At 35.5% G+C, this 14,495-nt stretch overlaps 2 protein-coding genes across 3 annotated transcripts; one reads left to right on the top strand and one right to left on the bottom strand.

The window, feature by feature from the left end:
• Positions 1–1,309: 1,309 nt before the first annotated feature.
• On the top strand, positions 1,310–2,051 carry LOC114717963 (21 kDa protein-like). Its single transcript, XM_028903217.1, has one exon. It carries the CDS (start codon positions 1,310–1,312, stop codon positions 1,946–1,948), a length of 639 nt encoding a protein of 212 aa, XP_028759050.1. The 3' UTR covers positions 1,949–2,051.
• A 2,016-nt stretch (positions 2,052–4,067) lies between these two features.
• LOC114717942 (phosphoglucomutase, cytoplasmic) lies at positions 4,068–13,837 on the bottom strand. 2 transcript variants are annotated; one of them, XM_028903180.1, is made up of 19 exons: positions 13,745–13,837; positions 13,538–13,627; positions 11,629–11,710; positions 10,954–11,009; positions 10,387–10,500; positions 10,187–10,249; positions 9,422–9,541; positions 9,187–9,287; positions 8,632–8,691; positions 8,428–8,527; positions 8,172–8,329; positions 7,994–8,089; positions 6,220–6,283; positions 6,055–6,136; positions 5,769–5,944; positions 5,613–5,689; positions 5,019–5,151; positions 4,619–4,735; positions 4,068–4,515 (listed from the first exon to the last, which is right to left on the bottom strand). In XM_028903180.1, the coding sequence occupies exons 2-19, from the start codon at positions 13,616–13,618 to the stop codon at positions 4,444–4,446; spliced, it is 1,752 nt and encodes a 583-aa protein (XP_028759013.1). In that variant the 5' UTR covers positions 13,619–13,627; positions 13,745–13,837; the 3' UTR covers positions 4,068–4,443. The 2 variants fall into 2 exon arrangements, with proteins under 2 accessions (XP_028759013.1, XP_028759014.1); XM_028903181.1 differs by having other exon boundaries at positions 13,729–13,814.
• Positions 13,838–14,495: the final 658 nt, after the last annotated feature.

Raw genomic sequence — 14,495 nt, 5'->3', positions numbered from 1 at the left:
TTAACAAGTCAATGTCTTCTTATTCAAACTCCTTATATCATCACACCTCTTCCGAGGCCTATGGATAGTTTCAACTACCATACATATATAATGGATAAACATGTTTCTCGAAAACACTTTGTCTCTAATATTTTACCTTTACTCACTTCCTAGTTCCTACCTAATTAAGAAAATCAAGGTATATAACCCTTTTAACTTTCTCTTTTTTCCCCCTAATTTTTATGATACGGTAAAGGGAGTACTTATTTTTGTAAGGAATAATTACAAACTACCCGCACATTCATATATCTACATCCTTCCTTTATAAATAAGGGAAATTCGCGCACACCACATGATCCATAGACATGGAACTTGTTTCTCTCTCTCTTTCTTCTTTTATTTTTAAGCGAACGCGAAGTTACTTAGCACTAGGCCATTGGCATTGGGAATATCTTCAAGTGGTTGAGAATACCAATTTGAATTGAAAATACATATAAATAACAAAATTTCTAGTGCTGGTTTAACTAATATTTTATATATATATAGGGTTAATATAATCTTTGGATCCTCAAGTTTTAAACCATAGCTTATGGTTCCTCAAAGAGTTAAATGGTTCCGATTTTTATTGAATTATAAGGACTAATATTTTAAATGAAAAGAAACTTGAAAAACTAAAATAAAAATGATAGCAAATTTGAGGAGAAAAATGTATTAACATATATACTACTTCCGATCCTTAATATGAGATCTTGTTTGACTTTTTTTTTTGTTCTAAATATAAGGCTCCAACCCACTTTGTCTCTTATATTTATTAATTTTTTTCCTAAGATAGTCTTTCTAATAATGATAGTTCTAACCAATAAGTTTGATTAGTAAAGATATTTTATAAAAGACAATACCTATTTATTACAAATAAAAAAGTTAATTTATTTTCTTAATATATTTAAATTAATCAACTAGTTTTTATTTTTAGAATGAGGAAGAGTATATATACAAATATATAAAAGAAGACTTTGACTCGAATGCAAATGCTCTAAACGCATAACAGTTGGCAACTGGCGTAGCATTGATGATCCCGTATGCTTGCCTTTATACTATTCATATGCCCGTTGCCCACTTGCTGGTTAAAATAAAATCTGCCATCATATGCCCACTTTGAAGTCAACAAATCTTTTTGTTGCCTTAAAAAATGACATGTCGGCATTTAATTTTGTCTTTAGTTCATGGGCAAAATTGTAATTCCAACCTAAACCACGTCACTATTTAAACCCTCAGCTCCATCTGACCATCCCACACAACAACGTAACCAAAGCTGAAAGATTAGCAAACCATGACAACCCAATCTCCTCGCTTCCTCCCTTCACTCTTGCTCCTCACAGTCACACTCTACAACCTCCGCACAACCGCCGCCGCAGTCAGATCCTCCGCCGCTGCCAACCCCGACGCTGCCACTTTTATCCGTACAAGCTGTAGGAGAACCCTCTACCCCGACCTCTGCGTCTCCTCTCTCTCTTCCTTTACGAATACTATCCAAAATAACCATGCTATGCTCGCTCGCGCCGCCATAACTGTTAGCCTCTCCAGGGCCCAGAGCATGGCCTCCTACGTCTCGAACCTCCTCCGTCAAGCCAACAAGAACGCCGACTCCGGCACCGCCTCAGCCCTCCGTGACTGCTCTTACAGCCTCGGAGTCGCCGTTGATAACATCCGCGGCTCATTCAAGCAGATGCAACAGATGACTGATAAAAGCGCCGTTAACGGCGAGAAATTCAGGTTCCAGATGAGCAGCGTTCAGACGTGGATGAGCACAGCGATGACGGAGGAGCAGGCGTGCAGCGAGCGCTTCGACGCTTCACCGGACGGTAGGGTGAAGACGGATGTGCGCCGTCAAGTGACGGAGGTGAAGAAGTTTATCAGTAATGCGCTCGCGCTGGTGCAAGGTTACGGGAATAACGTGAGAAAACATTAAGATATTTGCTGATGCAGCCAAACTTTTTTTTGTAGCAGAAGAAAAAAGCTATATGCAGAGTTTTAATTTGTTTGTTAATTTGTTGTATTAAGTTAGGATAGAATAAATATGACAAATGTATGAATCTTCAATAATAATAATAATATAGCGAATGTATGACGGTGTCTAAACTTCTTGGGTATGATTTTTAGGCTACATATTTTCGTCCTGCGTACACTTATTTTATCACGACACATGCATATGTTCATCCTAAGTCTTACATATATATCTACTCAGATCTCCGGATTTAAAAATTTAATTGCTTATTAACGGAAATTTCGGCAAGTCTGAGATCATGGCATACTTCAAGATTTAAAAAGTGTTTATAGAGGTTTTCTCCAACAAAATCCTCGTACTGATTATGAGATTTGAAACAACGTCATTATAAAATATACCTCGTACCCACAGCCTTCTATTTATTTGCAAGGGAGCTTTACATGCTAGTAGATTACAATGTCATCAATGCAAAACTTCAATATTACTTTGCACTGGATTGAGTAAAGGATCTTGATCCTTTTATATAAGTTCTCTCCTATTTACCAATGGAAATTAGGTTTAGCGAAAGTGATTAGTTACTCATAATATGGTGAAGAATCTCCGCTGGGAGAGCTACCTATATTTAGTATTTAATAATGCTTCAAATACGATTATTTCCAGTAGAAGAACATAAGGGGGAAAAAAAGTTTTCTCCTATCTTCTTTCACCCTGTCAAAATTTGTTACTGTATAGGTGTCACGCACATTCTGCCTTTCTTTGTCCATAGAAAGGATCCTCGAACAAGTTCAAGAGAATATTCAAGACAACATTTGACATTGTGTGTGTGTGTGTGAGAAAGAGAGAGAGAGAGGGAGGCAGGGAGGTATTTGCAAATAAATACTCCTCCAGTCCTTAATATAAGACCCATTTAACTAATTTGATTAGATTAAGAAAGTTAGGTAAGTTAGTTAATTATAAAAAAAGTGACACATTTTTCCTAAAACACCATAATCATCTTTTTTAATACCTCATCTCCTTCTTCTATTTGATTATAGTTGAGGGAGTGTCTATAGGGGTAATTTAGAGAAAATTGATAAATATGAGAAATGGGTCTTATATTTAGGACCAAAACCAACTCAAGAATTGGGTCCTATATTAAGTACTGGAGGAGTATATGATTATTTAATCAAACAATGCAATTTATTATTACTAAATCAATTACGCAGATCTTTGTATAATAATAATAATAATATATATGAGCAGATCTAGAGAAATCTAACTGTAAAAGCATACTTCAGTTTTCGAGGAGTTGACCTTTAATCTACGGATATAGCTTTAATAAAATTGTATCACAAGCATGGACGCTCTTTCCTGTTTATGGGAAGGAACAATAGCGAACAGAGATGGAGGGTTTCGCCTTTTGGGGACAGTCGGTGCTCTTGTATTTTGGGCAATAACTAGTGCACGTAAAATTACACTACTTTTAATTCTAATTATAATACTTTTTTTATAATTTACAAACGAATTCTTAATTAATTAGGGATAGGAGGTAGTATTATCCAAATTGGCTCAATAGTCCATTGATGATTTCAGCCCCAATAAAAAGGTTTCAGATATGTTTAAAACGAGATGTCCCCCCCCCCCACCCCAAAAAAAAATTTCTGCTGAAGAAAAAGCTTAAATTGTTTAGGTTGATATTAGACGGTAAAAATTAAAAATCATTTTCCCATTTTAAAAATGGTGAATCTTATCCGATACCACTAGTTGATGTCTAGTTGCTAGCCAAAATCACCAATAATTGAGCTATTTGCACCAGGTTATCATGATTATTTAAGTTATAATACGGATTTTTTTTTGGTGAAAAAAAATAAGGCTTAAAATTTAAGAAAGTAACACCACGTTCTAATTCTTGAGAACGAGTTTGTTGAGCCTAAATTGATTTATACGCATGACAATCCCAGTAATATTTTTTATGTCCATGTTGACTAAAGATTGATTTATACGCATGACAACCTCAGTAATATGTCCATGTTGACTAAAGGAGAAGAAAAGTTTGTCGGTAAAAGTATCGGTCGCAGGTTTAATATTCTATTGGCCACAAATCTGTTTTCAATGTTCTCCTTTTTAAGTTTAAATTCAACCTCGCAATTTCGAGTTTAAGACCAACTGAGCCATGTACTGGATGTCTATTAGCTAAAAGTCATTTTAATCAACAACAATTTAGCTGAGGGAAAAATTTACTCAAACATAAAAAGACTCGAAAATTTCAGCTGCCACTTAGAACACGCATCAACCAAAATTTCAATTCATACGGCACATCAAAATCTAGCTATGTAGAATGCCTTCCACTCACGTGCCTTTATGCAGAAAAGTTAACCATAACCAGGTACGCTGTTCATAAGATTGCTGGATTGGATTTGAGAAAGATATGGATGAATAAGACAAGAAATAAGATTCAGCCAAGTCTCGGTTGCACGTACTTATGTAATGACTGTTGGAGCAGATCGACCTGTGAATTCTTGCATCTTGGAAAGTTTCAGTGCAACCTCTACCTGTATTTGACAAAATTGCATTTAGTCAAAAAAAAGGAGTTCGAGATTGGCAAGGATATTGTATTTATTTTCATTTAAATATCAGGGTTTAGAGATATCTTACAAGAGGAGCGAGCGCTTCTTGCGAAAGTCTCCCAGTTTTGGATGGATCCTTCTCATATTGCTCGATGTACAGACGAATAGTCGCTCCTTCAGAACCAGTTCCAGAGAGACGGAAAATCTGGGGAAGTATTTTGATTGTGAAGAATAATTAGTGAGCCTTAAAACAAAATGCAGGCTAGTTTTGACCTCAAAGACAGCTTGTCCAATTTCTTTACCGTTTGAGTCCAAGGAAAAAATAACACTGTTTTAGCAATTGGAATCAAGAGTACATGAATTTATCATGTAATGCAAGGAAAAAATGCATTACACGGCATAAATTTTTCATGAATGACTTGATTCAAGTTAATCTAGAGACACTCCTCGCATTAAGATAGCAAGAAATATGGCAGAAATAAACTTACCAATCGTGATCCATCCTCAAACAAATAACGGATGCCCTGGTGTGATGAAACGGAACCGTCCACAGGATCTTTGTATTCAAATTCATCAGCATGGACAACATTTGACACATCTGACCTTACTCCCTTGATAATCCTAAAAGCACAGTATAAAATTATTTAGTCATACGCATCAGAGCACGACTCAACCCTCCAATGAATTAATATTGAACATGAAGAAGCCTCAGCCATGGGAGAGAGAATCGAAAAAGTTGTGTGTGTTAAACTCCCACTGAATTAATCAATCTAACTACGTCTCACTTAGACATTCCATTTGGATACTAAGCAAAAAAATTGATATCTCTAACAGATTGTAGTTATTTTCCAAGCTCATTGAAAACACATTTGAACTACGATAACAATCAGAATTTCAGAAGGACGGGCGAAAAAAGATAATATACATCACTCAAACAAAGTACACACCAGTTTTCAAACACCTGTAACTTAGAAATGTCATATGATGCTCAGACAGGGTGGGAAAAGCTTTCAAATAAAAAGGAAAACACTTGAACACAATCTCAAAACAAAAATTATGTTGAAGTAAAAAAGTTCACATACTGATTGACTTCAGAAAGTGAGGACTGCAGTTTGACCAAATATGCCATCAGTTCCTTTGCTGCACCTGCATCCACATTCTTCAAGAAACAAACTTGATCAGTTTAAGCTACTTCTGACTTGGATTATAAATAACAGCAAAATGCAATCAGAGCATACTTCATAGTCATATCGAGTATAGAAATGGCGCCCATAAGTAGCCCAATGCTGAACAACTATGTCTTCAACTGTGACAAGTTTGTCTCCACCAAGCTTATCTTTATTTTTATATGCAAGAATAGATAACCAGGCCAGAACTGCCCAGATTCCATCTTTCTCACGAATATGGTCCGAACCTATTCACAAATACATAGTAAACAATATTCGTGAGATATAACTTGACTAGGCTAGAGATTCCTATTAAAAGTCTTAATACATTGCTCCTAATGCAACAGCAAACTCTTACCAGTTCCGAAGCTTTCTTCACCACATATTGAACATAATCCAGCATCCATTAAGTTACCAAAAAACTTCCAACCAGTGGGGACCTGGATTTGATGAAAGAATTACATGTGTCTAAAAGCAGCTAGCAAGCATATACTAATTTACAGATATTCAGCAGCATCATTACCTCAAAAAATTTCAAGTTCAAATGTTTGGCTACGACATCCAGGGCAGCAGATGTTGGCATACTCCTGCAAAAACATACAGATGAAAACTTTAGCACAGGTGATGGGTTCACATATTTAGTATAAATTGCTATTTGCTAATATCAAAGGTTGTAAAATATATTAAACGGTGGACAATTTTAAGAGAAAGGTAGGTTGAGGATATTGTTTATCTTCAAAAAATCATAAATCTCAAACAGAACTAATTAAAGAATTAGACTTAGGTCTGAATAGAGTTATCAGGCTTTTCATCACAATGGTGGCATGTGCAGAAACTTTTTTAAGGGTCACTAATGCAGTGATGGTGTACATGTGTTATAACTTCCACTGGGGAGACTGACAGGGAAACCTAATAAGTTATACCCAAGTCTCGTCCATTAGATAATTAATTGCACCTGTAATTAATGAGTCATTTTGCATAATATTGTTTGATTTTCCCCCCAAAATAGATCAGCATATTCTATCAGCACTAACCTATATGCAAAAGATCACAACATTTGTTCGTTCACATTTATATACCTCTGCAACAAAGTTCTCCTATCGGAAAGGATTATGTTGAGCACGAGCCCATGTTTACTTACTATAGGCAGAAGCCCAATAACTAATTAGTAGTGTTGAACATGTGACCATGGGCATTTATGGTAATTACTAAGTGACAGTTAGAAAGGGAGGGTATTTGAGAGGGAAACAGTGTATGAGAGGGGTATGGAAATTGTGAGTGAATTGTAAGGAGTGGTGTGACTCTCAAATGCAGTGTCCTGTTTGTTGGTGTAATTCCTCCATTAGATCATAACCGATGGAGAAGATATATCTGAATAATACACTTGTGGAACAGTATTTCCATCAGATTACCAAATGTACCAAACGATTAAACCAATCAAAATTATACGTGTGCATATTACGCTAATCATAAATGCTTTGATGGAAATCAAGGGGAATGAGGGACCCTCTTCTTGAAGCTAGCTATGCTAACCTAGTCTTAATCAACCAGCCCACTGTGGAGAGCAAATGTCTCAGCTTCCTCATCGGAATGAACCCACTGTAGGTAGCCCTCAATCCCAGCAACTGCACTCTACAACACTCCACTTAGCTTGCTCACCATCTAGAACCCTCCATAAGCAGCCCTTTACAAAACCATTGATTGCCAGCTCTTAAAATACCCAAGTGAGATAGGGAACCCTCCCCAAGAAGCTAGCTCCAACACACTTGAAGACCTCATAAAACATCTCATACCATTCAATATAGGATATAGACAATTATACTATCCTAGTATTAATCACACTCCACGCAAATCAATTGCCAATAGATTGACAGACAACAAGGTCCATGAAAATGAACAAAACACAAAACAAACAGAAGTTATATCCAACAGGAGTCATTGTATGTTTTCTATTTGAAGCAATGACTTCCACACAGCCATGCTAAACTACCGTCCTGCGTTTAAAATTGTTTGGTACATTACAGCATTTAATCCTTAACCCTAGGCTTCTTGTGGTAAGTCCACTGTTCATATACCAGGATTATCAACACCAAACAAGAGTTCATTCTAACATAACAGTTATTGTGAATTAACATGAATTAGATGAGACAAATCAGGGTGTGCCAAGAAAACATCAAATGTGAGTTTAGGGTTGCCACTTGCCACTACCACATGACATGAACAAATGTGCATGAGCATGTTTGCTTGCACATGCACACCTGCACCCACAAAGATTGGCTTAAAAAAATGACAAATACCTGGCAACTCCCTTCAAGCCATTAGAAAAATAGGGTATAGCTTCAACAGCATTTGCAGCAATAATGGCCACAGAATCAGATGGAGTGACAAAAAACCTGATAAAAAGGGATATATGTTTAAATTGCAAGCTTAAAGATTGATAAGATTCAAATTTGTATTAAACAAGGACTTCAATACCTTTTACCAAGTATCATGTTACGATCTGCATCACCATCAGCAGCAGCACCAAATTCCGGTGGCTCATCTTGAGTTTCTGATTTGCTCAATCCCATGCGAGCAACCAACTCCTTCGCATAGGTCAAATTGGGATCTGGGTGCCCTCCACCAAAGTCTTCCTGCAACCAAGAAAGCCATTCACTAAATAAAAGTAAATCATCACCTTCGTTGACAGGGTTACAGGTGACTCTAGGAAAAGGAACAAGAAAAAAAGGACCTTTGGTGTACAGTTGAGTAAAGAGCTTTCTTGTGCCCCAAGCTCTTCCACAAATATGCGCTTTGCATAAGCTCCAGCAACTCCATGCAGCGCATCATAACTTCACGAAGGTTGAAAAAAGACTCAAGATGCTCAGGAGGAGGAAAATAAGAGAATATTTGAAATAACAGGCTAAACTAACAATAACCCAAAAAAAAAAATTACCAGAATGTGAATTTCGGAGATGACAACAGTTTCCTGATAGACTCAAAATCAAAGATTGACCTGGAAATTGAAAGATAAAGGATTGAATCACTAAAAGCGAATGCTACACAATTAAGGTTTACATTTCGTATAGTCTCATCAAGATTATGATTTGTAAGAACAACTGACCCATTAATGACTCCAACAATCTGACATTCCATAAATGAAAAGGGTAAGTGACATGTTGAAAGGGGGGAAAAAAACTTAGATACTTAGCTTACATATTTATGGTAGTATTCTCCAACCAAATTAAGGCCAACAGATCATTTTTATGCATCACTCGCCATGTGACTAGCTCTTGTTATGAACACTTATTAACTTATTTTTAAATTTAAAATCCACTTGTTCTAATTTGATTGGAAAAAAATTACCTTAAGCCTATAAGCTTAAATACAGTTTTTCCGGGTTAGGGCATTAGGCCCCTTTTTGACATAATATACTGTAGTACATTGTAAATCCATTTCTACCTCATTAATGCCAAATGCAGATAATGCTAATCCAGTAAAGAAATCTTACTTCATCAACTTCACGTAATCACTTGCTGAATCAAAAACCTCAACATCAAACGGTCCTTCAGGGCCTGTAAAGTTTGTAACCCCAATTGTGGTTATATCCACCTGAGCAAACCAATGCTGAATTAGAAACAATGTTTTTGGAGAGGAAACACAGAACAGTCTTAATTGAAAACAGAAAGGGAAATTAAAGAACTCAAAAGGAGGGAACATAGCCAGGCTGGGTTGGAAAGCATTACATCAGGCAGATCTTCAGCCATTAAGTACTCCTTAATTGTTGTTGTGTTCTCATAGATCTTGTTAGTGATTCCCTCTGGAGCTGGTCCACCATTTTCCATGTTATATTTAATCCCAAAATCCTGAATTGTGGAAATCAAGCAACGACAGCAACAACCATTCAGACTTAACGTTATCTTTAACAAGGAAGTCTTGCTTGCCAATCACAATGTTATCAAGACAAATCATTAAAAGTTAACATGACGAAACAGGAAATGCCTCCATTATAAAAGAGCTCTATGTCTCACACAGACAGCCGTTATAGGATTCATATTCCTGCATCGCTGGGGCTTATACGTTGTGAGTACTAGGTATTAGTTTTATTACTTATCATGTTATGGTCCAACACGAGAAGGATGAAGAATATGAAACTTTTGCCATATGATTTCGTCAATTGTTAATGATTAACTTGTCTGAAAGGAAACACTTTCCAACCATCAATAATAGACTCCAGTAGGCAAAAATTAAGCCAAATATAAATTAGTCCTCGAAGGAGCAATTAACATATCCTATTGTCCTATGCATATTCATTGTCACACAACTGATCCTGAAACGATTGGATTGCATCCTAGATATCAAAGAGGTCAAACTACCACCACAGTATCAGCCCCTTCAGTTCACTAATAAGCAAGCTCCTCACATTGGACCACCAACCAGATATTATCATAATCAATACTCCATACTTCACTTCTTCTTAATTGACTAAAAGTAAAGATGGGAGTACTCGCCTCATGAGGTCCACCAGGATTATGACTTGCTGTCAGAATAAATCCACCTGTTGCTCTGGATCCCTAGTGTAAGAATAGAACACAGATCCATCATTCCATTCACCCAGACAAAAAGATCGTTACTTGCACTGTCATCAATAAAATCAATGATTTGACAGTTTGAAGGATAAGCATAGCAAATTGCAGAAAAAATAACTCACATCAACCCCAACTCTTTCACATATCACAGCAGATACAGCAGGAGTTGAAAGCAATCCGTTTTGACCAATCCAAACACGTCTTACTCCATTTGCTGCTGCCATTTTGGTGATAATCTGCAAATTAAAATGAAAACTTTAAATATATATCTCATGATATTGACATTATGAAGATATATTCTATGTGCAGAGAGAACAAGATACCCTTTTCCATTAGATTATAATGGGATTAAAAGGAACAATGAATTTCAAAACCAAGAGTTCAAACTCTGAGCAAACTGTTATAAGTGAATAGGATAGGGTAATTGACAGCTTAAGCTGCACAGTACTAAACAATGCTATCCAATCCTAAGCCAAAGCAACTCATCAGCAAATTGAGATTAAGAAAAAACCACCATAGCCCCAACAAATTCCAACAAAAGAATTTCCAAGTGCCAAGATATGGCATTTATGTGTGAGGTATTGGCTTCCTCATTGACAAATCAAAATACTGTAGCCACCAAGGGCTTAATCCCACCCAGTTCATGTATGTTGAGTACATTGGTAAGAAAGTTAATTGTTAAAACGCACCTGAATTGCTTCCTTTGAAAAATAGCGACCATCGCCTGATACTACTAGTGTAGCTCCTGCATGCATAATTGTTATAGTTTATAGTAGTCTACTGCATGCAGCATACTTCATGAAAAGGAGACAAGTGAAAAGAAAAACAGATTTTAAAACGAAATATATGTAATTCCATGAAAGGTAAAGCATTAATCCTGGTCACAAGCACCGTGCCAATAATGCAGTCTATTTAAACTAAATATTCATTTCCACGTAAAGGAAACCCAGCCAGGCAGAAGAGATGAAGCACATTTAAAATTAAAGTTTCAAACTAGATTTACTGCATTCCTCCAGATGCAACAAGTACAGACAACCGCTAATACAAATGTAAGGTCACGATGCCATTCTCATTCACATAACATGTTAATCTTGGTGAACTGAGCTAAATTTCCTTCAAGATAGACAAACTAATTCTTCAAACCACTTTGGTACATTGAAAAAAGAGGGAAAAAGGCACACTCATTTCTGTAGTGAATAATGGCACATGCTTCCAATAACAGGATTATTCAACACAGGCCTAACATAAGATGGGTCAACCGATCATGAAGCATTTCCGAGCTTTGAAACATTGCAAATTTGAAAACCTATTTAGGATACTCACCGAAAAAATAACCCTACGGGATAAAATAGGTAGAAACTGACCTCTAACTTTTTCTGAGGTCAGAGCATTGAATGTTGACTGAACAAAATTATGCAGGTAATTTGGTTGAATGAATACTTTCACCTGAAATGATCCATCCAATCTACATATTAGATAGAAAAAGGAAAAAGCAACAGAGCGTGCACAACTCTTTATGTAAAAGCGATTCTGCAACAACAAAATTCATCCAAACTCTAATTATCCTGTCTGTCAGTCCCAAACAATCAATGCAAATCATACTAATTAATCTTGGTCACCATAAATTCATCACATGGAATATGTAACTTTGGAAATGGGATCTACAGCACATCCACGTTAGCCAAAAGCCCAGGCACGATTGTGAAGTTAGCTCAGATAGCATAGAACAGACAGATTAAACATTCTAAACAGTTGGAGCTGCATGACTAGGAATGCAACTTTGCCACTTATTTTTAACCATTTAGGTCGTTTGCATAGAAAATAGAAGAAAAAGGAAAAATAATCTTTCGCAAAGGCATAATATAACATCAAATGAATAACTGAAACAATGATTGATAGACAAATTCCAAAAAAGTCAAAGTCGAATAACCATAATAATAGTAATAAAAATCAAAAGTGTCTGCAAGTATTAATTAATGAACTTTCAAATACGTCCTTTCATGTGCCAACAAAGGCTGATACAACAGTAAGGAGCTGGCCAATATGAATATCTCACAAAGATGTAAATTTGAATCCTACTGTTAATGTGAAGACATTATTAATGAGTAATTTGTGAGTTTTTCCATAAGCATTCTTTGAGCCGTGAAGCCTACCCTAGTCTTGATAAACCCCCGGCTTTGTCCAGTTAAAAGAATGTCCTCTCAAGTTTAAATAAATTAAATCTTATTGTTACAATAATTTTAGTATAAGAGAATAAAAATATAATTGAAGAAAAAGTAGAAGTTCATGTGTAATTATTCCTCTTTCATCCGTGTAAAAAGTGAAATAAAAAGTGATTTTTCAAAATTCTTGTATCATATTTTTAAGGTGTCTTTTATATATTTATATATATTTTTTTTTTCTTTGGCAAACAGAACTTGTTATCAAGTTAATTACCATAGAAGATGGCGGTATTTAGGCTATCATAAGATAAGACTTTTTAGACTCTGCTATGTTAATAGAAGTCACAAATTTATAACATCACCGGATGGATGGGGGCCCTGTGCATCGCATATATAATGAGAGTTAAGTTGTGTTGTTCATAATTTATAAATAACGTGATTCTTTATATATTTTATCTAATATGTTGATATCGATAAATGGAAGCCTGCACAATCATCCAATTCTTCAATACAAATTGGACTGACCGCATGCAAGCACTAAAATTCAATAATCTCTTTAACTACTCTATTTCACTCTGAATATCCGAATAAAAGTTGTCCAAAAATGCAGCATTCTTATGGCATAGTAGATTCCTATTTAAGTCCCGCCTTTATCATGATTCATTTCAGTTAGATTCTTCAAGATAACATACAAGCAGTTTGCTATCAATCAAATCAACATGATCGGATACAGATCAAATTCATAAGGTCTCATTTCTCGATAGGATCAAGTAGATTCCTATTTAAGTCCCGCCTTTATCATGATTCCTTTCAGTTAGGTTCTTCAAGATAACATACAAGCAGTTTGCTATCAATCAAATCAACATGATCGGATACAGATCAAATTCATAAGGTCTCATTTCTCGATAGGATCTAGTACTTCAAATCTCAAAACAGAAAATTCAGCTACAAAGTGATTCAAATCCATTAAAGGATGAAAATTCAATAACAAAATCACGGAAATGATCGGACAAATGATCATTCAATGAAAACGGATGAAGTTGGAACTTATGGATCAGACACAGCACAGGAGAAAGAGGGAGAAAACAGATGAAAAGGAGAAGAATCAGACCTTCTTACGGAGGCCAGAAGTTCCAGGCTTCTGGCCGTCAAAAGGCGTGGTTTCTAGTCGCGAAACCTTGAAGACCACCATATCTAGCTCCTGAACAACGCGAAATTCAGATACTCAAATACAGAGAAACAAATCTAGAGAGAAAAATCAAAGAATGAGAGAAGGAGAAAGAAGCAGAGAGCGAAGCTAACGAGAATAGCGATGCACCTAACGAGAGCTTCCGGTAACTTCAGTTCAGTGTGCACTGAGGGCAGAGACACAGTGAACTTTCACGAGAAATCATTCGGTATGATGTTCCGGTCCGGACGAAGAGCGGCTTCATTACCAATGCTTTTGGGGGCAACATCGTCGTTTCTTATTTTGAGTAAATTCTTTTGATATTAAAAATAAACAAATAAATAAAAAAAAGTTTCCCTAATTATAAAGAAATAATATGTCAAAAATAGAGGGAACGAAAAGTGGAAAAAATAAATTTTATTATAGTACTGCGTGATCTTTTTGTAAAAAAATCAATCTTTTTACCAAACCCACTTACTAAGAGATCAAAGTGACACCACATAGGCACATATTTATGTCATATTTATAATATAGAATATTAAACATAAAAAAAAATAGGTAAAAGAAAATGGTTATAATTTTACTTTTAAAACAAATATTTTCTTCTATGCTCATTATGAACAAATAATAACAATTTTATACAAATTTTAAAAAAAATTAGTTAACATTTGTAATATTTTGTAGCATGTTAAGATTAGCTTCAATAAAAATTATTAGTTAAAGAAATTGACTAATTAATTAAGAAACTTTATAATTAGATAGTGATATTAAATAAAATATTTTATATTATAAAACATATTGGGTATCCATATAAAAAAATCCTCTTAATTCCTAAAGAGTACTACTTCTGGTACTAATTATAAGAACTAGTTGACTAATTTGAAGAGATTAAGAAAATAAG

This window comes from Neltuma alba, unplaced genomic scaffold (assembly GCF_004799145.2).
Source record: "Neltuma alba isolate B1F8T4 unplaced genomic scaffold, ASM479914v2 tig00011783_pilon, whole genome shotgun sequence".
NCBI lineage: Eukaryota > Viridiplantae > Streptophyta > Magnoliopsida > Fabales > Fabaceae > Neltuma > Neltuma alba.
Note: the sequence above shows the minus strand (reverse complement) of the source record. Positions and strands in the feature narration are given on the sequence as shown.